General features: G+C 54.7%; 1 protein-coding gene and 1 long non-coding RNA gene across 4 annotated transcripts in view; one reads left to right on the top strand and one right to left on the bottom strand.

Moving 5' to 3' along the window:
- Positions 1-18,213, bottom strand: part of BAHD1 (bromo adjacent homology domain containing 1) — a 31,809-nt gene extending 13,596 nt beyond the window's left edge. Inside the window, exon 1 of one of the 3 annotated variants that reach the window (XM_065065655.1) lies at positions 17,856-18,213. Coding sequence is in view for 1 of the 3 variants with exons in the window: in XM_065065653.1 (XP_064921725.1) it covers positions 1,505-1,514 (10 nt within the window). In the remaining 2 variants the exon portion in view is untranslated. Of the gene's footprint in view, positions 1-231; positions 1,459-1,504; positions 1,521-17,855 lie in introns of those variants that run through there. The other 2 variants (XM_065065653.1, XM_065065654.1) reach the window with 2 other exon arrangements.
- A 142-nt stretch (positions 18,214-18,355) lies between these two features.
- Positions 18,356-25,529, top strand: LOC110364221 (uncharacterized). The gene is made up of 2 exons (XR_002422847.2): positions 18,356-22,801; positions 24,404-25,529. It is a non-coding gene; the product is annotated as an uncharacterized LOC110364221 (long non-coding RNA).
- The last annotated feature ends 1,939 nt before the right edge of the window (positions 25,530-27,468 follow it).

The raw sequence follows: 27,468 nt of genomic DNA, 5'->3' as shown, positions 1-27,468 counted from the left end.
CCAGGTCTTCCCGTGCCTCCACCACCACGTGTACCCGCGGGCTGCTCTGCACAGGGCTGCTCCTGCTCATCCACGTGCCAGCAAACAGCGCAGCTCAGGCTGACTCCCTGTCATCCAGCGATCCCTTCTCCGGCACACGGAAGCAGAGCTGTTGGGGGCTGCTCAACACCAAACCCTCTGACAGCCAAGCGCATCACGCCGCAAAAGCAGAGTCACGCCGGGTTTACTCACAGCAAGTATTGTACGGCCAGGACGGGAGGGTGTCAGGGCTCTCCATCCTCCTTCCACCTTCGGATTGCTTCACAAAGCAAAGAAGAAAAACCAGCTGTGCCCAGAAGCCTCCGAGAAATCATGAGAGAATCTGAAGAACCGAAAGCAAAGATACTTGAGCCAGAACCACCCATATCCCGCCTGCAGCTGAGGAACCGGATTAACAGTGAGAAGACACTGAAGTGTAACTCTATCAGAAATGAAACAAGTCCAAGGAAGCAGCTTGGTCTAACCAGCTGCGTCCGGAGCCCCCCGAGCACTTTAAAGCTCTTGGAAATGCTGCCTCCTTCCTCAAACCAGACTAGTTCTGAAAAACCCTCTTGACAGCTGTTGAACCCAAACCAGATCAGAATAAAGAAAAACAGTAAAAAGCAGCACTGGTCCAATTTTCTGCTAGGAAAACACCACTACCCAAACAGCAAAATCAGAGGAGAGTTGATGCCTCATTAGTAGGAAAATAAGCAAGTGTGTTAACAGCTGCATTTTCTGTAATCACGCAGCTGCAGCATCTGTCTCTCCATCTCTCGCACTCCATCGCAAGTGAAATCAGAAGAAACTAGTCTGGGACTATCCACTCAAGCACCGTTTCCCTTCCAAAGCTTTGCTACGGAGCTGCATTCATTCCGAGGAGATGATGCACAGAAATGTAAAGCTTTTAAAGCTCCTATAATCCATGTGCCACTTCGGTAATATACAAAGAGTTACGACAACACGAATCTTCCTGTGCGGGGCATCGTTTTGTTGACTTTCAGCCCTTGTCTACTTGAAGAAGTTATATCCATTTAAATTGGCACAGCTTACACTATGACAACAGCCCTGTAACTGTGAGCATCAGGAGGATTGTCTCCCTTCTCCCTGCTGCTTTTACAGCAGAATAATTCTCAGCGCTGTAAGGACCGTGTTGCAGGAAGGAAACCTCCCAGGAGCTCTCGGAAATCCGGATAAATCACAGGAGCATCAGGTACCCCGGCCGGAACGACCCAAATGCTGCGCGAGTCCCAGGAGCAGAAGCATCGTTTCGATCTCAACATTTAGAAAGACGGTAATTGTTCCAGGCTGCTATTTGTCTTCCCGGGGTCCAGCCCCAATTTTCCTCCGGAGGCCCCTCAAAAGCTCCATCACCCACATGCTCCACAGAAAACTGTTTACACCAAGCTCATTAGGCTGCAGAAAAGGCTCGTTTCTCTCTCTAACCGTTCGCCAGCACCGCCCAACAGCCACGCGAATATCATACCGGAGGACATAGCCCATGTCTCCAGAGCTTCCCAAAGGTTTGCAAAAAGGGATCGAGAGGCTCTCTGGGAGCTGCCTGGGACTCTGCTCCACTCCCTGGTCCAACACCGTAATTAGAGCTCCGTTGCGAAAGCCTGCGCTCCAGCCACATCGCTGGGAGTGTTGCAGAATGTGCTCCAACAACTGCAATTATATGCGATGCTTTAAAAACAAGAACGCTGCACCTGTGTGCTGGCAATGGCGAGGAGCAGGAACGGCGCTGGGCTCGCAGGGCTGAGCGCCCGCACAACCGCGGGCTGGACCCGCTCGCCCCCGGCACTCCGGCCCTCCCCTCGCCTCCATTATCTGCTCTCAGATCTTGCCCGCTGGCTGTGCTCTGAAGCGCTGTGTGGGGAAGCCAGAACTACATTTCACACTCTCTGCACCGCCCCAGAGAGCAGCGCTCACAAGGGAGAAAAAGGAAAACTGCCCATGCCAAAGCAGCGTGGGAAGCGCGGAGAGGCACGGCGCACGGGCAGGGGAGCTCTTCGGCGGCCGCCGTGGCCGGCGGTGATGCCCGAGCCCCGCTCCGGCAGCCGCGCTGCACAGCCATGCCCACAGGCAGGTTTGGGTCCAGGCTCTGACATCTCTCCAAAGGCTGGCACACGCTTCGGGAGAAGAGATCGGATCCAGAACCGTTCAACTAACTTCACTTGCTGGATAAGTTTATTCCGTTAGGAGTAAACTGCTTCACCCAGCTCACATCTAGTGGAGAAAAGCCAGCTCTTTTGATATCCATGGGAGAGAACGATGCACGAGTCTAGGGCAGAGTGGAAAGATGACAAAGTGAGTTGTTTGGGGAACAAACGCAACACCTGGAAAAAGCACATTGCTTTTTGGAAGGGCACCAGCCTTCCTTTCCCCATCACTGATGCTGAAAAGCCATATTACTGTGTTAACTTTTTCAGTAAATGCTATAGTAAAAAAAAAATGTGGGAAGAAACGTGTGACCTCAGCAACTCAAACAGCCGGCACCAAAACCAGATCAAGCTTTGTACTCACGGTCTGCGTACATATTTGCATTAAAGTAAAAGCAAAGCTTCTGAAGGCAAAGATGGGACGTGTTTATTTTGCCTTTCAACAAGAGGGATGCACCAGGATGAGAAGGAAACTTAGAGCGAACAGCTGTCTTAAGGGTGCCAGAGCATACGGCCATTCCTGACCAGCGTTCTGATCCCGCGTTCATCCCTCGTGCTGCCCACAGGAGAGCAGCAGAACACACGGCCACTCCGACATCTGCGGCCAGGAGCCACTAGTCTTGGCTGTTATTCTCTAAACTGTTTGTGTACCAAGCAGTTCAAGGGCTCTAGGGAAAAATAATAAGCAACTGTGTCATTAAAGACACCAACAAGCACACGGCCGGAAAGCCAACCCCCTCCCCGAGCACAAACCGCCTCTCTGCCAGCACAAACACCACCGATGCCCGCAGCGCTGAGCCCACCACCAGCTTCTCGCCTCTCAAAACCCATCTGAAAAAATAATACGCTAACTGTGCACAAGCAGAGCCAGGCAGGCTGCGGCAGAAACAGCTCAGGTACGGCAGAGGAAAACCCCGGCGTCTGCCGCATGGCGGGGGGGGAATCAGACCCAAGTTGAGCCAAGGCTGCCAACTTTAAACCAAAGCTCTCACGCTTAAGAGATGTTCTGACACGTGGCCTTCACTATATCACTGCCCAGGGAATCAGTCGTTAAGGCTTCCTCTTAACGAAGACAGGCAGACTACGGAGACGAGGAGAGGTGAGCGCTGGAGAGGATGGGGGGTGCATGCGGGACCGCCTGCGAAACAGGAAGGCTCGAGCGCGCACGGACTGCGCGGTTCTCCTGAAATATCCCAGAGAACAGCAGCAGCAGCTACTACTACACATACATACCAGATATATTAAATATCACGTTTACAAAGAATTGCCTACGAGAACTTTAAATAGGCTCCGCAAAAAGCTGCCTCCGTGACAGCTACGCTAACGACGCCCTGTGAGATGCCTATAAGTAGTCTGAAAAAACAAGTCAGAAATATTTCGAGGCATGTTTGACAGTTGTGTTTTTAGGAGGAGCACAAGCTTTGCCAGTCAAGTTAATCATGGTTTAAAAAGAATTAAAAAAGAAGCCCTGCTCATCTGATTTTCCATACATGCAAAATGCAAACTAAATTCCTTCAAGGCAGAAGGCCGAGTCTGGTAAAATATCAATCATATGTCACTGTGCTCAGATAGCTCTGGCACCATTCCTGGCGCACACCAAACGGAATAACAAATTATTTCCAAGACTTTATTTTGCACAGAACAAGGTGCAAGATTTTTCTGCAGTAAATACTAAAGCTCTTGTCTCTGTTACAATCACACTGTTGCACAACCTCGGAGCTGCTGGGTTTAAATGACTCCAGACGCGCCGTGCCCGGCGTGGGAGCGGTGCGGTGGCGCAGCGGAGCGGCCGTGGGACGCGGGGCAGGTGCGCCCTGCGGCTGCTCAGCCCGCCCGGCGGCCCCGGCGCTCCACAAAGCCGCCCATTCACCACCACAGCCCCTTCAGCTGCAAACTCGACATCCAAAGACAACACGCTACTGCTCGGCAAGCTCCGAACTTGCTTTAGTGGAGGAAAAAAAGCAACGCAGGAAATTCAGGGAAGGGCAAGGCACTACTTCAATGGAACATTTAATTAACCATCCTAACATCTGACCCGAAATGCAACTTTGAGAACGTTTTGTTTTGCCTTTAAATAATCGTGTTATTTCCCTCAGAGCATCCCTCGAAACGGTCTGACAACGCGGTGCCCGGTTCAGCGCCCGAGTCCCGTGCGGTGCAGCTAAGGGTACCGACCACCATTGGTCATGGCCCAGAGGACTGCAGAAGAGAAACTGGGTTTTAAAATTTCAGACGCGCACGTTTATAACCTCCACTTGAATTTACAGAAGCCTTAAACCCAGGCAGGCTAAAAAGGCCATGTTAAATAACAAGTTCATGCAATATTTTTGAGGATTCCTATGTTCTGACTCATCCCCAGCTGAAATACATTGACCAGAACTACTTCTTCAGACTAAAACTGCAATCTGAATGTATTTTCAGTTCTAGATTAAGCATTTAAGACAGGATCATCTTTCATTTGGAAATACCTATTATTTCTATGCAGTTTCAAAAGAAGTATCACATTACTTCGGCTTGGTCTGTAGCAGTTGTCCATGGAGCAGAACACCTTGCCGGGATTTCAGCTTTCCTCTGTCTTCAGTTTTGATCCCTCTTTGCATTCAAAGTGCAACACACACTTCCAAAGAACACGGATTTATATTTCCTTCTCCTCACTTTCCTAGCGTCACGTCAAACACCAGCGTCCTCCGTTCGCTTCCCCGGCCAGGACACAGGTGACAGACGATGACCTGTGCTGAGCAGCTCTCCATTCCAGAGCTTCAGTCCCCCCAGAATTCAAGTCAAAGACTCTACAAAACTCTTGCATTCCCACTAGAATCCCTGTAACCAAACACTCTCAAACATTCCCCGGATGTCTTATAAACCACTGTGCTGCACTAAACACTAAGCAGAGTTTAAACCCAAAGCTGACTTGGCAGCACTTGAATGTAGGGAATAAAGGTTCAGATGTGGCTAAAGCTCAGTATATTCTCATTAACACGGGCAGAACTTCTGCAGGTACAGAAACCTAGAGTTTCACGCAGGGAAGAGTAAAGTTATAGCGCATCCATTACCTAAAAGCTATCAGGTGCCACAGAGGTTTCCTGGAGAAGCTAACCCACCTGAACACACCAGGTACGTTTTCCTTCACAGAACAGAGTGTCATCGGCAGCACCCAGGTGTGCGTCCACACGCCTTCCCGCAGCACAGCTACGGCCGAGGTCACGCTGCCAAGCCCAACTAAACTCACCGTAAAACCTCTCCTCCCTCTTCTTAATGCAGGAGCGCAGCACTTACAAATGAGTACGAGCTAAGTGGAAAAGTTCCTCTTAAAATTTCACAACTCAACTGGTTTAATGTATTAGGTCAGTCAAGAAAAATTTAGCCCAACTGAACGGTGCTGCAACACCTCCTGACTTCTCAAAGGAGAACAAGTTTCTTAATTCCTAAGGTGGTGTTAACACACTCACCTGTACCACTGAGTTCAGACAAGGGGTTTTTTGTTGCTTTGTTTTTTTGAAGAGCAGATCATTAATTGATTGTCCATTAGGGAATTAGCACAGGGGAACACAGGCTCTGGTAAGGCAGAAGAGTTATGGACTTGGGGAGTCAAGGTGTGGGGGTCCCACAGCACCAACGCTCGCAGAGGAAACAGATGAGATTTTAGGCTGGAACCTGCAGTTATTAATATCTTCATCAGACCAGCCTGAACCTCCACCAGCCACTAAGTGCTTAAAGTTAATTGCTTGGCAATTAGACTTTTCATTACTAAGCAATTAGCACTTCAAGGTTTCAAGCGCCGGCTCTTTCCAGAATGATCAGAGGTGCGGGTTGGGGAAACCGAAACCCCCGCGCGCGTGGCCCATTCCCCACGGCAATCCCACGGCTGCCACAGGCAGGGGGACCCCGGGCCCTGCCCAAACTGCACCTTGGCGACCGAAGCCCAGGAAGGCAGAGGACCCGACGCCCGCGCTGCCCGAGCTCGCAGGCAGAGCCAGAAGAGCCTCTCCAGCAGCCGGCACGGCTGGCCGCAGAAATCTGCTGAGAGAAAACTCCCCAGCAAGACGGCGGGATGTTGGTTTATGTCTCCATACCAGAACTGTTAAGTGGTGGTAAAATAACAGAAACCACAAGCCAGACATAGGCAATTCAGCCACTTTCAACAACTAGAAGCCCAGTCACTGGAACACTGCTTCCACAAGAGCCCATTTAACTCCCATTAGAAGCTGGCCCAGCTCCTTCATCCTTTACCCATATCGGTAGAGGTGTATTTAAATACACACATTTGCTTGCACCCCAGGTTTGATCAGTCGTGGCAACAAATACCACCTTTAAATAGACTGGACAGCATTTACAGACCTGTGCTGGGAGTGATTTGCTTTATATCCACTCATTAACTGGCATTTATCTACCTACACATGCGTGACACTGCTTGGCCATTCAGAAAGGGAGCGATTAAACACACTTAGCTTTCAAAGCCATGCCATGATAAGAGGTTTGCAATAAGGTGAGCCGCGTTTCCTCAGTGATTCTCAGGCTGCTCCTGGGAGCCAGCGAGGGATATATGGCCTGAGGAAAAGCACCGTCAGGCAGGCAGGCGCGGCCTTTCCCCAAACCTAACGATTCCGTGATGAAACACAACAACACACACAGCAGGACCCCCGGGGCAGGCCTGACACTAGTCAATATTTTATTAGCAAGTCACACAGTATTTTATTAGTGAGGCACAGGCTCACCTGCAGGTAATAGCTGGAGAGACAGCAAGCGAGTCAGAAGACAAGCTATGGGTTCATGTATGATCTAGATGGACCGGAGAAGCATTAAAAAAGAAGAGTCCATCAACAGGGAACAAATACGCAATTTATACACTGCATGGGCAGGAATCACCGGTCACGCAAACCAGGCAGCAGCCAGCAAGGTGACACTGCAGAAAGCCACCGAGGTTTATTGAGCAGCACAAGCCGGATTGAGTCAACATCGCACTGCCGTGAAATAAAAATAAATCCACATCACCCTGGGGTAGATGGCCAGCAGTTCCGCGTCAGACACACCACGCGCAGCGTGGACCGAGTCTGGAGGGAGTGGGGTCCAGCTGGCCACGTTTTGCTGTGCAGTGAGTAATATGGACCAGCAAGGGAGCGGGGAAGGGCTTGGGGGTGACCAGCGGGGAGAGGGCGTACGGGCTTACGTCATGGCATTAAAAAACAGGGTGGAGAGAACAGTTCCTAATGTGTATGATGGTGACGTGGTATTCTTTGGGGAATGAGAGGGGAAGGAAAGCCCTTAAGACACACTTAGGGAGACTCAGAACTCTCTTCCTACATCTTTCCTTCTGCCAGGCAAGAAAAAGTGTGAGACTGCCTGAAGAAGCCGAGGTTAGAAGAGCGTCTGGCAGCAGTGCTTCGGTACAGGTCATCCCCTGCCCCACAGCGGGGCTGACCACGACCGCCCCGGCTCCTCTGTGTTTTCCGTACAGGTACACAAACAGGGGCCACACAGCCAGCAAAGGCGCTTTAAAGCATGATGGTGATTTTTGCCACTGATTTTCAAGCGCATGCAAGTTCAGTATTGCACCTCTCCCCAGGTCCCACAGCCAGTGAGCACGGCTGTTTCAGCCCAGCAGCGCTTCATAGGACCGCACTAAAACCAGAGCCGTTTAACCCCACAAGTGTGCAGTAACTCTATACCACGCTGCCAGACCTCGTGCCACGCGTCGCAAGAGGCCACCAGAGGCGGGTCAGCTCGGGGACAGCACAGGCACCTCACGGTGCAGATCACTCCTGAGCATCAGCAGCTACAATTGGCTTGGAGACCAAGACAGTTTCATCATACAGCTTCCAGCTTCAATGCAAATCTCACCTACAGCTACGCTGACTTCATTCATACCTGGACATTTCACATGTAAATTTGTGGCTACAAGACAGCTGCTCTGCAGGCAGAGGCTTCGCCTCATCTCAAGGGGAACCCAGCAACATCCAGACCTTGAAGACTTCATGTGCATCAGTGCAGGTCACCGTGAAGCCAGCGTGAACTGCAGAGGACAAACCACCAGATCTCTGGCAAAGCAGCATAATTACAACTTCTTCTTGGGAACCACAAAGCTTTTAAACAGTTTGGCCTAGTTTTATGGAAATGTCGCGGGTGCCTCCAACTGAACTTTCAGGAAGGTCCCTTGAAGTCAGGCTGTGGCTTCTAAACATTGAAGTGTGCTGAGTGCTGGGGACAAGAGTCCTACAAGTGCTCCACAAGCTGCTCTTCACAAGTGAGTGCTCTGCTACCTGGAGGGCACCCTGCGCTTCCTCCAGCTCCAAGGAGAACATGCTCATGGTGGGGGAGAGGGAACTTTTGAGGAACTCGTAGCACCAACAAGTGCAGAAACAATCAGTACTACCCCTTGCTTTTCAGCTACAGGATTTGAGAGTGTTGATTTAACATTGAGATGTTCAACACACAGGGCAGAGGGATGGGGGAGAGAAAAATACCCTCATAGACCCAAGTGACTGGCACAAGAGCGCTAGGGTAGAGATGCAGTTCAGAGCTCAAAGATCCAATGGGCTGGGGTACAAGCAGACCAAACGTGAAGCGGCCCCATGGTAAACGTGCCCGCAGGGCGAGGGCAGTGGGACGGTGGGACGAGGGCAGCGGGACGAGGGCAGCGGGACGAGGGCAGCGGGACGAGGGCAGCGGGACGGCGGGGCGAGGGCAGAGGGACGGCGGGGCGAGGGCAGAGGGACGAGGGCAGCGGGACAGTGGGACGAGGGCAGCGGGACGGCGGGGCGAGGGCAGAGGGATGAGGGCAGAGGGACGGCGGGGCGAGGGCAGAGGGACGAGGGCAGAGGGACGAGGGCAGAGGGACGGCGGGGCGAGGGCAGAGGGACGAGGGCAGAGGGACGAGGGCAGAGGGACGAGGGCAGAGGGACGGCGGGGCGAGGGCAGAGGGACGAGGGCAGAGGGACGAGGGCAGAGGGACGGCGGGGCGAGGGCAGAGGGACGAGGGCAGAGGGACGGCGGGGCGAGGGCAGAGGGACGAGGGCAGAGGGACAGCGGGGCGAGGGCAGTGGGATGAGGGCAGCGGGACGGCGGGGCGAGGGCAGCGGGGCGGCGGGACAAGGGCAGCGGGGCGAGGGCAGCGGGACGGCGGGGCGAGGGCAGCGGGGCGGCGGGACGAGGGCAGCGGGGCGAGGGTAGCGGGACGGCGGGGCGAGGGCAGTGGGACGAGGGCAGCGGGATGGCGGGGCGAGGGCAGCGGGGCGGTGGGACGAGGGCAGCGGGGCGAGGGCAGCGGGACGGCGGGGCGAGGGCAGAGGGACGGCGGGGCGAGGGCAGCGGGACGGCGGGGCGAGGGCAGCGGGACGAGGGCAGAGGGATGAGGGCAGAGGGACGGTGGGACGAGGGCAGAGGGACAGCGGGGCGAGGGCAGTGGGATGAGGGCAGCGGGACGGCGGGGCGAGGGCAGCGGGGCGGCGGGACGAGGGCAGCGGGGCGAGGGCAGCGGGACGGCGGGGCGAGGGCAGCGGGACGGCGGGGCGAGGGCAGCGGGGCGAGGGCAGCGGGACGGCGGGGCGAGGGCAGCGGGATGCCTGCAGCTGCAGGAGCTGCCAGCTGAAGCGGAACCACAGCGGCAGCGGGAGACGCTCACCACTACCGGGCAAACCACACAAGAACCGGTACAAAGTTTCCAGGAGCTGCTGGAAAAGCCGAGAAAGCCGCAGCGAGCTGGGCTTTCCCACAGCGCCGAGGGTAAACAGCTGATAAGGAGGGACACGCCGCAAAGGTCCCTGTGTGGCCACAGCAACCGGCTGCCGCGCAGCCCCGGCCCCGGGGACCATCCCCAGCACCCGCCTTCCCACAGCCAGTTCTGCTGCTGGCAATCCCAGTCTCCAGAGATCTGAGCCAAAGAGGACGTGATGGTGGACAACAGCTGCAAAGAGCTCGGAGCCGCGGAGTTTCTGCCTCGTATTGCAGTCACAATGCACAAGGATACTATATACCCACGCGGGATATCCCCAGACACCAGAATTTCAGCTTCAGCTATTTGTCACAGTAAAACATTTTAAGCCCAAGTGTGCTAGCAACATTCTTTAAACTAAAATAACAGATAATATCCTGGTTTAGAGCTCCAAAGTGAGAGCCTCACTACTCATTTCAATAACCAAGATAAACATTTTCTTTAATGACTGTATTAACAGGCAGAAATACGCTTCTCTTTAGAAAGCAAGGCAGACTTACAACTCTGGCTTGTGCAGAATTTAAACTCTCCATTAAAGAAAAAATAATTTAATTGGGGGGGGGAAACCAAACCCAACTCGTTTCTTGGTAGCACCAAGATGCTTTGTTGCTCTTTTCACATGACCAGGATGCTGATTTCTAATTTACCTAAACACTTGATATTTTGGAGGGGGTCTAACTAGAGAGATAAACGCTCCTCTGGGTGGGTGCGGGAGAGCGCACGCCCAGCTCGCTTTGTCCAGCCGAGGAGCTGCACAGGTTTGCAGGCGCCTGCGTGAGCTTTCCAGCCTGCTAGAAAGGAAAGAAAGAGAGGAGCACACCATACAAACCCCATAATCTATATGGGAAAGTGTAAAGCTCCAAGAGCTGGAATGAGACCTATGGGGCAGCACCTGAAGCCACTTTCCCCTTTAATTTCTAAATGGACCACGTTTCATTGACACAAAACACAGCCTCCTTCAAGAGAACTAGCTGAGCGGACGGTGCTCAAACCACTGCCCTACGCAGCGCTACTGCAGCTAACTAGGTTTTAATCACGTTTAAGCACCGAAAAGTAAAACTGCCGCTGTTGTGTTGGTTCCTGGCCGCTCCATGGTCCATTTCTCACCATCACCGCTGACGGTTTCCGTGGAAACATACGCAAGCTGGAATGGGATTGACATTCACTTAGTGGACAGATGGAGTTTGGAACAGCCCAGCGCCTGGAATTCAAGGCCAGGTCTTGGGTTAAGTCATGTTATCAGTATAAAAATCACTTCCCCGAGCTCCCCAAACCCCCAAACTTCGTGGAAAGGTTAAGGATCGCCTAATTATCCAGTAATGAGCTTCAGGGTGGCATCTCCGGCAAGGCCAGCGATTGCCCATTGTGCTTGGGTGAAAGCAGCGGGCTGAGCACGCGACAGCATTTCTGTTTGGAGGGAAGGGTTTAATTTTTGTTACGCACAGAGAAAACAGACGAGTTCTTAAGCTCGTTAGGGGCTTCAGGCAGGACGACTGATGCAAATCGCATGTACACAGAGCGCAGGCGAGAGCCTTTCGCAGGTAGCCACGCACCATCCGCTCCGCAGTGACGCTGCCTGCATCAAGAACTTGGGCGCTGGGGTGAGGTGATTCCTCACGAGCGACGCTGACCCACAGCACCAAAAGGGACGGGTTTTTATCACACCATTAGAGCCCCAGAGGCCCCGGGACTGCAATTTCAGCAAAGCTGGTAATTTATTCTGAAGTGGGAATTATTCCCTCACGCTGCTTCTACTATATGGGAAGAAATGGAAATGGCAAGAAATGAAAATGGCTTTTTTTCTGAAGGCAGGCTAAATAGTGCTTTCCCTATCACACTGTCTGTGCTCTCTAACAGGATTTGAAAGGATTCAGCTCTTTGCAACCACAGTGCAAGAAAGGACAGTAGGAATCCCCCACAACCGCCTTTCCAGGGATCTTTTGTGAAATCCAGCTCCAGAATGTGCGAAGGGGAGCGCTGGGGCGAGGGGCCGTGGGGAGGGCACAGCAACCGTCACACGCTCCACACGTGCTCGGTAATCGCACGTGCCACCTCCAGCTAATCAGGGCTGAGCGAGAGAGTTGGGGTCACCAAGCCATGGTTTGGGGCACAAATCCCCCAAAACCCGGTTCTCTCCCACTGCTCATGCAGTCCGGTGAAATCTAAGGAATTTCCAGTTTGGGACTGACCTGTCCAAGCCATCAGATTTCCACACCCACCCTGTCACCTGGCGTTCAGCCAGGATTTTAAGGAAAAATCTCTTCTTCTCTGTCTCCATGTGATTACAGCTGCCAAATCCTCCTCCTGCGCTGCCCTGCGCACCTGGAGAGATCTGCTGCGCCCCCGCTGCCCGCCACCTCCAGCCCTGCTCTCCCGAACCCGTTTGCACGGAGCCAGCCAAACAAAGAAACACAACTAAACGTGCCTCTTGCATCCCTTTTGTTGCTGATTTTTAATTTCAAAAAAATCCTGCTGCCCACTGGCTTCCTTCACAGGCCTGCACTCTCCTCCTCCTTCCAAATCTTCCACACTTATCAATATGTGATTATTTAGCTTATTCCTCACTGCCTGCGTCCCCCCCGCAGAGGGAGATGCCTCAATACCCCTCTCCCCCCCAAATCCTTTTCACGGTATTCCCGACCCTAAATCAGCTAGAACGCGCTCAATCTGCCAACTACCCAATACAGCCAACAACACTGAGCTCCTGCGGAGCCGACCCCCCTCCATTTCAGGGTCTCGTTAGGGGACTTTAATTGCAGGATTGGGCGAGAGGCGCTGCCGGGTCAGGCAGCATCAGCCCGCGCTGCCCGCAGCCCCTTCTCCCCTCAGCTCAATCAGCTTTTCTCCTCACGCGCCTCCAACTCCAAATTTCTGTTCCCTGGCTGCCAAGCGCGGCCCGTCCCAGGTACTCCGCAGGCGCTGAGACAATGCAGGCGGGCGGCAGAGGATGCTGCTGCACGGCTAACGCTGTTCCCAGGGCTTCCCACAGGCCACGGCCAGGAACAATAGAAGGCCATGCCTGGTGTACGGATGAAGCAGCACAGTCCGGCGATGCCCACGGATCTCGATGCTTCTCTAGCACCGCAATTTTATTGAAAGGATGATCATTCAGACACAAAAATAAGGTGCCGGCAAGGCAGTTTTATTCAGATCAATGCTAGGAAAACGCCTCCTTTCTATTCCTAAGAGCATCGTAAATAATTTGAAATATTGATACACATGCAGTTACTAGAAGCCAAGATCTTTTATTAACAAAATAAAAAACAAAAAAAGAAAAATCAAGCGTGCTGAGGCGGGCAAGCTGTATGCAAGCTGTATAAGCCGTATGGTTTCAAAGCTGAGCTTGAGAAAGCCCTTCAGAAAACTGCTTGAAGAACAATGGGTGCCAGCAAGCGCTCCTGTGATGTGGCTTACAAAGGGGGAAAAAAAAACAACATAATTTTCTTGTTTAGTCACACCTTTGTTCAAGAGAACTGGGACACGAGGAATACAGAACCGGCAGCTCTGAACCGGAACATCGTCTTATTCCTCAACACGCCACATTTCACTGACATCTCAGGCTCCCCAGCACCGAACGTGCTCCGGCCGGCCACGCAGCACGCCCGCCCCACGCAGCACGCCCGCCCCACGCAGCACGCCCGCCCCACGCAGCACGCCCGCCCCACCGGCAATTCCCGCAGCACTCTAAGCCCCCACACCCAGAGAACCCTCTTTTCTGCCCCACACCGCTCCCCAGCGCCAGGGGACACTCAGCCCGTGTCAGACTCAGTGACAGTCAACACCTCTGCAGAGCACGTAAACGGCACAGGGAGATGCAGGACAGAAGGACGGACCGAGGGCAGCCCTGGGCAAGGAGTCAGTCAGCCCAGCATCCTAGTGAACATGTACCTAGAACCTAATGGGATTTTTTTACAGGGTGACAAAATCAGCGCTCCTGGCCGTGCCACGTGTGAAATGTGTGGAAGCGGGGCCCTGAACACACGGGGTTATCCTCATTTTCAGGTACGTGATGAACTGCTGTCCCTTCTCGAGGGGCTTCCACTACAATTTCACTAAAGGTTTGGAAATGTTCTCACTGCAACGCCGGTAGTTCAGAGAATTAAAAGCCAAGTTCAGCTGCTCACTTGACAACACTTTTTACATCTCAGCAGCTCTCCATACCCTCTCCTATTCCATACGGGTTTTCACCCACACTGGAGGAGAAGAAATAACATGGAACAGACTCATTCAATTCCAATGCCGTAAATATTGACAGGGGACAGAAAACAGGTGCAAATGAATTAGTTTAAAACCAGATTTACATGTATTCTTCCTGATGACATCCTTTGGTTTAACTTTTTAATGCTAACATCAGTCCCTCATTGAGCTAAAGCGAGGTGAAGGTAAAGATTTCCACAGTCCTGTTCTGCCAATCGGAGATGATTGGTTTTTACTATAACATGAAGTATTCCTATGGCTCTACTTTATTTTACTTTTTTTTAAATAATAAAGCTCCATGCTAGAACACCAAGTAACTGGATAAAGGCCTATTGCATTGTCCCATACAATCACATTTCTTTCTGTCTTAAGAAATAAAACCAGTGGCATTACATTTGAGCGCATTTTCCCCATTTAAAGAACATCAGTTGCCAGCACAGGGGTTCCAAGAGTGTAGGCTTGGAGGGTTAAATCACAGCAGCCTTGTTACAGATACCTCATTCGCTCAGGCAGCAATCTGGCTATGAATTTGTGTATTGCTTTGTCATTAGAAGCATGCCGTTGGTCCCAGCCAGAAAGGCGACTGTGGACGGCAATGAGCATTTCTGGAGCCCCCCTGCCCCAAACCCTCACACGCCATCTCCCCTTTTTTCCCTTAAATGCAGTTTGCATCCCGAAGCTCCGAACACCCCCAGCTCAGAGGAAGTATCTGAGGACACAGAAACGTGCAGCCGCACAGAAAACCAGCTACTTGCAGCTCACCCACAACCCGTCAGGTCAGAAACCCCCCGGGACTGGGAGGAAAAGCCCCCGGGACTCCCCGCTTCCCACAGAGCACACAGCTCGTGTTCAAAGCTATTCTTAGCTTTATGACTTCTTCGGGGTGTTTGTTTTTTGGCTTTTGTGTTTCCTGGTTATCTGAACTGCTGTTTCATGTATTATTAACAACATGGTAGTTGTGACTTAATTAGTTCAGCTGGTTGGGCACAAGGCGGGAGCTGTTCTGTCGTTCCTGCCATGGGATGTATTGCCATGGTTAACCCGGTATTCGATGGGGCACAAAAAGCCCCGCACAGCTCCTTTTGGACACAGTATCTGCACATCCGAGCAAGCACACCTTCCTATTTTTGCAGCACCAGATATAATCATTCGTTCACTTTCTCATGATCTGAACTTAATGCCAAACAGTGAGCACGCCTTTGCCTACGATTTCTAATTATTTTTCAGTTGTTTACTTTGGATAGATTTGCTGCTAAGGGCTTATTTTCAGTGCTGCAGGAGTATTAGAAAAGCATTTGCTGAAGGGTGTATTTCCCCAAAATAATCACCAAGCGCTATCTAAATCAGATATCCCCAGACTGCAGCAGCGCACGTGTCCCCCGCACAGCCCCCGAGACACACAGCAGGAGTTAACACCACCAGAGCAAACACACTTAGCTCACCTATTCTGCTCAGAGGGGTTAAAAAAACAAATACATTAGAAAGCTGTCAGATCGGAGACAGAAGGTGACGCAGATGACTGGCAAAAAGGACAGCAGACTGATTGATACAGCTGCACGAGAAAACCTCAGCGGGTTCTGAAACACCAATTCTGCCACACGACCAAGGTTGGGACCGTTTTTCCCCTAACGCTACATTTCTCAGCAGCATTAGATTGTTCCGTGGAATTGTCACCGTCAGCAGGCAAAGAGAGCGCCCAGAAAGGATCCACTCTTACAAAGTTACGGGAATTATTTCCACCCATAGGTCTGGGGTTTTCCGGCTGATTTTACACCTCTAAGCAACGCTACACTTCACCGGGGAGCAATTCTGCTCTGCTCAAGAACAGCGGTTGGAAAGCCTGTGCTGCTGCTCCACTTAAAATGCTGCACTGAATTCATCAGGAAAACAAACAGAAATCAATGTTTTAATCCAAAATGCCCTGTTAAATCAGACTAACACACAGTTGCCTATTGCAAGCAAATATTTAGATAGTTCTAGCTAAATCTCGAGAAGGATTCAGGTAGCCAGGACATGACACATGTGAAGGATGGCTCAGGATGAATACGTTAGCAGGATATCTCTGTTAAAGCCATCAGCAGCTTGCTGGTATTTAAATCACATTAAGATTTCAAAAGCGTCGGTCTATCATACAGTTCGTGTCACAACCGTAAGAACTGGAAACGTTAAAATAAAAGCTCGAGACCCCAGAACACAGCCCTGCAACCGCAGCCCCAGAGATCACACAGAGCCCGCCAGGCTGGAGCGAGGGCTAATTGTGGCAAACTGATGGACAGATCAATTAACCAGGCTAGCAAAAGCCCAGAAAAGCCTTTCGCTTTGAGGTCCGCCTGCTCCTGACAATGATGACTTCAGATGGAAAGCGAGCACGAGGGGCAGCTGTATTCTTTAAAACAAAACAAAACCAGAACCTCTTTCAGATAAGCACTCGTGGATAAAGGGGTGGGGGGGGAGACAAGGCAAACAGAATACATCCCAAATGCTCGTATTTTTCAAGTTTTCGCTGTTGCTCTTTTGAAAGAGAGGGAGTCCCCGCAAGTCCCCGTGCTGGGGTGCGAGCATCCCCGCATCGGCAGCTGTCTGTCTGTCTGTCGAGCAGTAGCCCGGAGAGCACTTGCCAGCCTGCCGAGATCTGCCCAGTCACATGTGCTGGCTCCTGCGCCTTGTAGAAGCAGCTGGAAAAGAGGGAGCCAGCGAAGCTGCCTCCATTAGGAGCCACCGCTACACAAAAGGAGAAGAGGAAACAAGCTCTGAGCCACCGGCGCTGCCGGCAGGAAAGCAGAGATGTTCAGGGCCACGGGAGACATGGGGCAAGTGCGGCCGAGAGGAGCCCGTCGGGGCTGAACCACCACAGGAATTAAAACTCCGCCGCCATCCCCGCAAAGAGGCCGGATGGCACCTGCGCTCACACGGATCCGCCGCTCCCAAGCAGCGGCATCGGCGACCCCGCGCAGCGAACCGGAGAAAAGTCAACCAACTTGCTGCGTTAATTAACGGCCGTGCAGCGAGGGGTTTATTTCCACACTCAGGCGTGAGGGGCCCCCCAAACATCAACCCACCGCCCTGAGCAAACTTCTGTCTGGGCAGAGCCGGCTGGGCTCTCGGCTGCCGCCCCAAAACCCGCTCCGTGCCCCGGGAGGGGCCGGCACGGCGGGACCGGGGCGAGCGGCTCCGCCAGCCCACGCTCTGCCCGGTTTGCCCCGGGAATGGCCTCACACCCGGCGATGTCCGGGCGAGCCCTCGCCCTCCCGCAGGGCAACCCCTGAGCCACGAGCCCGCACCGGCTCCCGCGAGCTCCCCGGCCCGAGGCCCGGCCCCCCCCGCCCCTGTCAGCCGGCCCCGCCGCCTTTGTCCTGCGGAGCCGCCGGGGCCGGCCGGGCTGTCCCCGGGGGAGGACCCGCCGGGCCGGGGCTGGGGGTGTCGGTGGGTTCGGCTCGGGCTCCCCCCGCCCGGTCTCGTCGAGTCAACGGCCGCCGCGCGCCCAACGGCCGCCCGCACCTGAGGGGCCCGGCCCGGCCCGGCCCACCTGCCGCCGAGGCCGCTTCCCCCGGGGCGCCGAGCTCGGCCGCCCGCGATGCCCTCCCGGGGCTCCCGCCGCCGCAGCCGCCCACCCCCGGCGGCGCGGAAAGTTCCCGGTGACCCCGCGCGCTCCCCCGCCCCGGGGCGGCGGCGGCACCTGCTCCCGGCCCGCCGGAGTCACCGGGGGCGGAGTGGACGAGGCGGCCCCGCCAGCTCCTCCGGGCGCTCGGCACGGCCGCGTGGGGACTCACCGGGGCGCGCTCCCGCGCCGCGGGGCGGCCGCAGGCCCCGGCCGGGGCGAGATCCAGCGACGGGAGCCCTCCCGGGGCACCCGAGTCCCGGGCTCCACGCTGCTGCGTCAGCGCCGCCTCCTCGGCAGCCGCCCGGCTGCGGGATGGGGATGAGGCGCCCCCGCTGCTGCCGCCCGCCCTCGCCGCAGGGCGTCGCGATCCGGCGCGGCCCGTGCGGGCGGTGCGCAGAGGCCTGGAGCGGGCGGGGCGGGTGCCGGGGCCGCGGGGAGGAGCGGGAGGCGCCGCCACCGCCGCTCGCCGCCGCCGCGAACTCCCCGCAAGCCGCGAGCCCCTCCGTCCTCCTTCCTACTTCCTCGTCCGCAGCCAATCGCCGGCCGCCGCTCCGCCGCTCGCTCCGCCGCGCCGGCCAATCGCGGGCGCTCCTGCCCGCCGCCACCGGCCAATCACCGCGCCCGCCCCCGCCCCTCGCCCCCTTCCCCCTCCGCCCCGGTACCCCCCGCGCCCCCGGCCCGGCCCCCCCCGGGAGCCCCTCACGGCCCCGGCCCGCCCGGGCCCGGCCCCCCCGCGGCCGGGAGCCGCCGGGCAGCGCTCCGCGGGGCCGGGGGGCCGACCCCACGCTCCGGGGGGCCGCACAGCCGAGCTGGGGGCGCCAGGTCACCCCCGAGCCCGGAGGGTCCCTCACAGGCCGGGGGAGGCGCGGCCCGCGCTCTCCTGTCAGCGCCGCCCGGCGCGGGGAGCGGCGGCCACCGGCGGGTCCCAGAGCCCGCTCCCCGCGCCCCTTCACCCCGCAGCGCCTCCCCCGCGGCCTGCGCGGCCGGGCCCCTCGACCCCGAGCCGGCCAGACCGGGGGTGACCCCCCGCCCCTCACCCAGGGCTTCGCATCCCGACTCCGGCAAAGTTGGGAGCCGCGGGGTCCGGCCGGCACCGGGTGAGCAGCGGGGCGCCGGCGGCGGGAGCCGCGCTGGAAGCGGCCGCCGAGGAGGGCAGCGAAGATTTGGGGGTCTGGGTGCCCATCGCTGCCTCCAGCACATCGCGGGACCCCAAGGACAGCCAAGGAGCCTCCGCGGCGGTTTGTGTGCCCCCCAAACAGCCCTGTAAGCAGGCAAGGTGAAACACCCCCCTCGTTTGAGGGGGAAAAGGCCACCAGGGAATTCTCAGGTGTCCCAGAGCCTCCCCGCATAGCCTGGGACACCGGGACGTGTGTCCTCGCCAGGATGTCATCTACACGGGCTGCACCAGCAGGCCTGAGACGCGGCAGCGGCTGCTTCTTCCCAGCCAGGACAGCGTCTGTGACCGTCCATCTTCTCCTGAAAAACGCCTTTAAAAACCAACAAGCCTTGGCAGTTCTTCAATCCGTGATGTTGTGGTGTCTTTGGCAGGACCACAGTCTCCTACCGCTGAAGTCCTTCCATCAGTTGCAGAATGGGCTTTTTTCTTCATCTTGTTTAATGCTAAGAAACTTCTGAGAAGCCAGCAACTAGCACAGGAGAGAAAAATACACACATGATGAGTTAAACCCCACACAAGCCCAGAGGCTCTGCGTGAAATACAGTGCCACAGCAAACGCAGGAGGTCAGAACACTTTCTCTGCCTTGTTCCTGTGGTCCTTGGTCCACAAGGATCTCGTGAGCAAGAGGAAGATCAGCCACTGCCATGATGCGTGCAGGACCCAGATGCTACACAGAACATCGAGGGAAAATTCAGCTATTTGGAGACGTTGACTCAAAAAATGCTTGGTTTCCTTTATAAGCTGAAGTTTCTCTTCTTTCCTCTGTGTACGAGGTGAGCGATAAACCCAGCTGCTCTCCGCAATCAGGATTCGTGGGCTCTGAGCGATGACCAGGGAGCACCATGGATGACACAGCCTCGGCAGCACCGACCTCAAGCAGTGTGACAGCTGTAGGAAAAGGGATCAGCGCTTCTTCCTTGCCCAGTTGAACCATACCCGATGGGCTATCAGTGAATGTGAGCTGGGTGGATAAATTGTGCTCAGCATCATGTTTCTGGAGTGCACAGGGAGGCCTCTCTGGAGGGCCAGAGCTCAGCGTGGGGACCCCAGCAGCGAGCACAGCATCTGAGCATGACACACAAATAAACCAGAAACCTGCCTAGAACAAATACCAAGAATTGGTGATGCTGCAGAAAAGAACTGAGCTAAAACAACCTGAGCGGCGCCAGCCCTGGCAGCCAGCAAGGACATCGTGCAGCAGCGTCTGCACCTTCCCAGCGCAGCAGATCCCCTGGTTCAGTGTACTCGGAATATAATCCTGTGAGCTCGCTGAGGACTGAACAGTGAGCTTTCCTGGCATTCAAATGGGAAACCACTCATGCAAGGCAGTGTTTATGAGACCACCACCAGCTCGTTGTGAAACGAGAAGTTAGCAAACACATTACCTACCCAGCAGAACACGAGAGCTGGAAAAATAGGGATGCTCCCCAGATTTCACTAAAGAGACTGACCCGGGGGGCTGGGACCACGTTTTACCTTGCAGATACAACATTTGGTCACTCACCAAAGCCTGTGCATGGTGGGCTAAAAGATGCAGGACTGGACTGCTTGCTTTTTTAAAAAAATAAGTGGGTTTGTGTCCAAAAGCACATGACAGCGGGCTCAGCGCTGCACACTCGCTCTCCGACACTTGCCTTAGGGGTTCGCCAATGTCCTTAAAGAGAACAGAGGTACCACCAAAACTCCCTTATATTACCCCATTTCACTGCTTTCCTTAGGGGCTGCAATGTAGAAATGCCGCCTTCGGACGGGACTTTCACTCCGTTAGACAGATTTATCAGCAGGAGCCTCTCCAGAAGCACAACACGTTGCCTCTCTCCTTGGAGCGGAGCTGCACTGTGCTGCTCCCCGCCTGAAACGCAAAGGCAGCTCCTGCTGCTGCCAAAGTGCTGCCTAAAAATGACATTTTTACTCGAGTCCTCCCCTCTGCTGTGAGGCGCAGCCAACAGCGGGTAACTACAGCACTGCCCAGCACCAGAGTGAGTTAAGTTGCAGTGTAACACAGAGCACACGCCGCTCCTTAGATGTGTTCGAGTGACTTCAGAAACCCACTGCCTTGAATTTGCCGAGCTAAACAGGACCAGGAAAATTAAGAGACTGGCAATTATCAAGTTTCGGGAACCACATTGCTGCTGTGCTGTTTGCTGTGTGGATGCAATAATTTAGCATGGACGCTCGGGGCTGGTTTGGCATGGAAAGAGGCCCAGAGCCCCTCGGAGTGCTGTGACAGTCCGCTGCCAAAACCCTGCTCTGGCGTGGAGCTGCCCGCAGTGAGGCTGCAACGAAAACCGCATGTGGTTGAAACGGGCTGTTTGGGGAGGAAGCATTCACCTGGGGTAGAGATTTTTCCCCAGAAGGAGGAGAGTTGTCCAGGAGGCTGCGTTCGGGGCAGGAGAACTCGATCCTGGCCAGCGGCTGCTGGATGCTAAAGCGGGTTCTAAAATCCTTCTTGCTCAGCAACCCGTTTTGTGGGGTAACAGTAAAGGTGTAAAACACCTCCCTCACATACACATCGAACCCTTGCACTTCCTGAAGAAACAGAGCACATGGATGAACCCCACTCTCTAATGAGTGGTTCTTCATTAGCCCCCAACCCATTCCTGCAGCGCTACCTGGCCCAAGTTAGATGTAGCCGAAGTAGCACTGAAACTGCAGCAAACCAGCAATAAACTGCAGCTTCACAGCACTCAGGAGGGGAATACTTGGACAAAATGAATGCTGAAGTTTAATGATAAATATCAGACATTTAACAGCTGCTTTTTGGTGAAGGTGAAGGTGAGGCCGCCTCCCCTCTTCCAGGTGTTTGTAACAAAACATCTGGAGCACGGACAGGTTGAGGATGGAGGACTGCGTGCTCCAGAGCTGTACAAGAGCAGAAAGCACGACAAAGCCATCTGCAGAGCTCCCTTCCTTTTGAGAAACTAGTTTATTCTCAAGTGGGGCCTTTCCTTGTCCCTTTCTCGAAGGGATGAGGGGAAAAAAAAATATACAGCTAATTGCTGATTACAGAACAATATGGCTGCGTGTCTGCTGTTCTTCAGCCTGTCAGCATCGAGGCACTGACCAGACATGGGGATGGGTTTTTTCTTCCCTCATTAACTAGGAAGAACAAAGCAGCAAAGCCCCAACACGAGATCTTCCTACCCTGACTTTTGGCCTGTTTTTTTGGGAAAGAGGAGACATCCAGGGCTGTTGTGCCACCCACAGAGGTGCACACAGCTGAACCAGCGCTAGGAGCCAACAGGAGGGAAAAAGAGGATTTCACCACTAAACACAGGGGTACTGGGGGAAAAGGGTCTTTGCATGTCTTGACTCTTAGTTTCAGGAGCATAAGAGCGGAGAGAGTGGGGACGAGCCCCAACATCACCCCACGCGCTGCAGGTCAGCCATCCAGGCTGAAGAAGGGGCGCTTGCACTGTGCACCCCCAGAGCGGTGCTCAGAGCTCTTCCAACCTCCACAAATGACTCCGGCAAGTTTTTAAAAGTCGCAGAAAAAACTAAGAGAACCCCCTCTCCAGCAATGTGTGAGGACAGAGGAATTAAGCCTGGAGCTCCGGTGTCCGTGCTGCCAGGAGGCTGTTGGCCGCTTGTTTTCAGCACAGGTGGGGAGGCAGCGCAACCCTGGAAATGCAGCACTAAGAGTTTCCCACGTGCTGGAGCGCTCCCATCACACCGGCACCTTGCAAACATGCACAGGAGCTTAAGCAAACGCCTGAAACCCAGTTCGCTTACCCACTGAAAGCGTCAAGGTGCAGCAGTCTGGAGGATTGTGCACCAACTGGTTCCTCCGTCAGGCCTTGGGGAAGGACCGGGCTGCAGGGAAGAGCACGGTGAGTCTGCAAGGGGGAGGACCACCAGCCCCCACCTTCCCAAGCAGCCTCTGTGGCCACAGACAGGGCTTAAACCCGGCTCATCTGCTCCCGATCCCTGCGATCAGGTCTGTACACACTCCTGTCTGGTGGCAGGGACAGGGCTGGGTTAACAAGTTGATTTTCCTTCAGCATGGGGCAGCTGCATCCCCCGGGGTTCCCACCTTTCCCAGGCATCTCCTCCAATGGGCAGGCACCAAAAAACATCCCCAAATCCAAATCAGCTGAGTTATCCCATCCTGCCCAATGCCACAACATTAAAAGTAGTTGTAGCAGCAAAAAAGATGGTTTTTAGTGGTCTCCTCCTTTCCTTCCCCACTCCGGGCTAACCCGGTAAATACAAAAGGCCAAGTGAGCCCCTGGTGCAGCTCTATTGACTGACTCGGCGTTACATTACACCAAAAAAGCAAATTGGCTGTCAGCATTTGGGTCCGCAGGATACCAGCTGTGGTTACACAGGCCGCTTCCTGTGAGATTTCTGTTCAAACATCAACTTTTGCTCATTCTTAGTTGGGTGAAATATTTCCCTTTTCCCATCCAAAGAAGTCAGGAGGATAAGAGGGCTCTGCCAGCACAGAGCTGGCACGCGTCTTCTCACTACCTACCTGCAACTGGCAAATAAAAAGTACTGTATTTGTGTCTCAGGGAATCATCTGCAGGTTTTTAGGTTTGTTATTGCTATGAAGGTTTAATTTATATTTTGTTTTGGTAAAGTTGATGCTGCTTGTTGATGCTATTTTCTACCAAGCACCAGTGCCAGGGAAGTTCAGCCCATGTGCGCTGCAAAAGGAAGGGGATTGCTGTATTGTATTTCTTATTTCACCTCTTGTCTTAAGACTTTAAAGTGCTTTAGTAAGGAATATATAAGCACCACTAGCCAAAATTGTTGATGGGGAGAAAAAACAGAAGGACAATGAATTTTGCTTCAGATGAGCTCGGTGGGGACCAGGAAATGAGACCTGGATTAAATGAAAACAGAAAATCACAAGAATAAGAATTAAAACCATACCTAAGTGTTATCGTGGACAGACGTGAATGTAGGTGTGTGCTTAAGTGTGTTGCAAAATAAGGATTAAAACTGAGGACTCTGCTTTATGAGCTGGATCGTGGCAGTGCTAGTGAAAAATTCATATGCAGGGGAAGGATAACATGTTATGCCTCCCATTCCCTGGGTAGCCATTATTTTATGAAGTGTGATTCACAAAAACAGGGAGGCTGGAGAAATCCGAACGCAAAACACATGTCCCAAAAAAGACATGATGGGAAAGCAAACAGTAATTATGTGACCATCTGTGAACGGCGATGCTGAGGGATGGGGCTGCGGTGGGCTGCGAGCGCCAGCGCAGCTGCCGCCCATGGCTGCGGAGAGCGGGGCTGCTCCTGCACCCCATGGCCAGTCCTGCGTCCCATGGCCAGTCCTGCACCCCACAGCTGGTCCTGAGCCCCGCGGCCAGTCCTGCAACCCACAGCCGATCCTGCACCCCGTGGCAGGTTTGCTGAGCCCCACGGCTGGTCCTGCGCCCCACGGCTGGTCCTGCACCCCACAGCCGGTCCTGCACCCCACGGCAGGTTTGCTGGGCTCAGGGCAGCACATTCCCTTGGACAAGCCAGCGGGAACCAAACCATTGCAGCGTTTACAGCTCCAAACGTTGCCTTTTTTCCTTGCACAGAACTAATACAGGAAACCCAATAAGAAATCCCGAAGGCAGCAGCTTGGCTGATCTGCATTTCCATAGGAAACAGCTGCATCACCAGTAAAACCTTCAGCCCCTTCTCCCTGTGTCCCTCAGGACGAGCTCGTGCCAGCACACGGATGTGACAGGGACATTCCTCGGCGTCGCTGCCCGTGGCAGAGGGGATGTGTCTGCTCCTCCACGCTCCTGGGTGGTTGCGTTAAGCCAACCTGTTTGGCTGGCTGGGAGGTGATGTCTTGGGGAAAAGCAGGACGAAATGGGACGGCAGCTTTTTGACTCCCTGCAGCTGGCTCCTCCACGCCCTGGCTGCCACGGCTCCTGCTCCTCGGGTGTAAAACGGAGAAAATCAGATTGTTCTGCTTACTCAAGGCGTTGCACAAATGGCTGGATATCCACAATGCCACTGCCTTGGCCAGAGGCTGAATGGGGAAGGAAAGCTGCTGCCGCTGCTCCGCGCCAGCCCCAGCACCGACATCCCCAGCGCTCTGGTGTCCCTGGCAAAGGTGAAATCGTGGGTTGAGGAGTCAGAGGAAAGCAGCGTGGCAGTGAGGAGCACCCCTGCCCTCCCCAGACACTCTGTGCGAGCACCGAGGAACACTTTGCCTTCAGCCCTTCAGCCCCCAGCCCAGATACTTAATTTAATAACCTGGTGGTTTGACCTGTGAAGGCAAATCACCCCTTGGTTCTTTCTGCTCCAACTTGCACCAGTATCAAACTGGGCTACGTTCTCCAACCTGACACGAGCGTCATCACCGTCAAGACTTGTACCCACAAAAGCCATCTCAGCTGTTATGAGCTGGCTGGGAATTGTGTGACCTCTGCAGAAAAAGCCCTTCTGCTTTCCTGATTTTCAGGTTCGTTGAAAGATGCTGTTGTGCAGAACCTCATTAGTTTGTGGTGAATCCAGCTGCAAACGTCTGGAGCTGGGAATTAGCACCTAAGTGCAGAAAACACAGGAAAAAAGGGAGATAATGTTTCTCAAAATGGACTTTGCTCATTTATTTTATCATTTGTAGCTTCATTTGAATTATTTATGATAACAGTTCATAGTGGCGCCTGTAGCAAATGTTGTGAAAATAATGAAATCCAATTCCCATGGGACTTCACTCCATTCAGTCTCTGCAGAAAGGTGAGGGGAGCTGCCAGGTCTTGCACGCTTGGGGTGCAGGACGAGGGGAGGTGGGGGGGTTCCATGGGAGTTAGAACCGGTTTCTAGTTTTCAGTCCACTCTGAGAATGCTCGGGGGGCCGGGGCAGGGGTCCCTGGAACGCTGAGGGACACAAGTGGGGGTCCCGGGGATGCAGGGGGACACAGGATGGGGATCCCAAGGATGCTGGGGGACATGGAGGGGGGTCCCGGGGATGCTCAGGGACAAGGATGGGGATCCCAGGGATGGCGGGGGATATGGGTGGGGATCCCGGGGATGCTGTGGGATACGGATGGGGATCCCAGCGATGCTGGGGGACACGAGTGGGGATCCCGGGGATGCTCGGGGCCACGGGCGGGGGTCCCGCGGTGCCGGTGCAGGCGCCGGGAAGGTGCCGGGCCCGGGGCGGGGAGAGCCGGGACAAAGAGGGGAAGGGGCGGAACCGGATCCGGCGGGAGCGATCGGCGGCGGCCCCGGGAGCGGCGGCTGCGGGGGGCGGTGGCTGCGGGGCCTCCCGGGGAGCGGGGGGGCTGCTGGAACCCCAGCACAATAGATGCAAAACGGTTCTTGTCTAAAAACCTTCCCCCTTCTTTCGAGTGGCCGTGTCCCGGGTGCATCTTTCGCCGGCTCTAGGGAAAATGAGCCAGGACTGAAACGCAGCCGCCTCCGGTAGACGAGCCCAGGCTTGGCTTGGAGGGGGAACTGCCAAATCCGCGGGGGTTTCCATTTCTGTGCCCGTCAGCACCTAGCAGCTTCGGGTGGGTTTTCCCAGCTGTTGTCACACAGTCCAGCTCGTTTTCCTGATGCTCGTCAGGACGGTGTTGGATCAGGATGGTGTTGGATCAGGGCGGTGCTGGATCCGGGCAGTGCTGGATCAGGGCAGTGTTGGATCAGGATGGTGTTGGATCAGAATAGTGTTGGATTAGGGCGGTGCTGGATCCGGGCAGTGCTGGATCAGGATAGTGTTGGATCAGGATGGTGTTGGATCAGGGCGGTGCTGGATCCGGGCAGTGCTGGATCAGGATAGTGTTGGATCAGGATGGTGTTGGATCAGGGCGGTGCTGGATCCGGGCAGTGCTGGATCAGGATAGTGTTGGATCAGGATGGTGTTGGATCAGGGCGGTGCTGGATCCGGGCAGTGCTGGATCAGGGCAGTGTTGGATCAGGATGGTGTTGGATCAGGGCGGTGCTGGATCCGGGCAGTGCTGGATCAGGGCAGTGTTGGATCAGGATGGTGTTGGATCAGGGCGGTGCTGGATCCGGGCAGTGCTGGATCAGGATAGTGTTGGATCAGGATGGTGTTGGATCAGGGCGGTGCTGGATCCGGGCAGTGCTGGATCAGGATAGTGTTGGATCAGGATGGTGTTGGATCAGGGCGGTGCTGGATCCGGGCAGTGCTGGATCAGGATAGTGTTGGATCAGGATGGTGTTGGATCAGGGCGGTGCTGGATCCGGGCAGTGCTGGATCAGGATAGTGTTGGATCAGGATGGTGTTGGATCAGGGCGGTGCTGGATCCGGGCAGTGCTGGATCAGGATAGTGTTGGATCAGAATAGTGTTGGATCAGGGCAGTGCTGGATCATGGCCAAAAGCATCTGAAAGCGTGCGCCCCATGTGCTGGGGTCTGGAGCGAAGTTGGACACCCACCGCAGACTCGTTGAAAACCCCACAGCGCCCGTCAAGTCTCCAGATCTGAAACGTTTGGTTTGGAGTTGAAACCATTTGTTAATTGAGTTATTTTTCTTCACTATGAAAAAAATATCGTTGCTGAATGCTTTATTCTTGTGCTCAAGCTCCCAAAGGTGCCCGGCACTGTGAGGTCCACCCAGCGTCCCACTTGGGGATGTTTTCAGCCCTGAGGGTGGTTTTTCACTCCTCGTTTTCAGTGCCATGAG

Source organism: Columba livia, chromosome 5, assembly GCF_036013475.1.
Source record: "Columba livia isolate bColLiv1 breed racing homer chromosome 5, bColLiv1.pat.W.v2, whole genome shotgun sequence".
NCBI classification, from domain to species: Eukaryota; Metazoa; Chordata; class Aves; order Columbiformes; family Columbidae; genus Columba; species Columba livia.
Note: the sequence above shows the minus strand (reverse complement) of the source record. Positions and strands in the feature narration are given on the sequence as shown.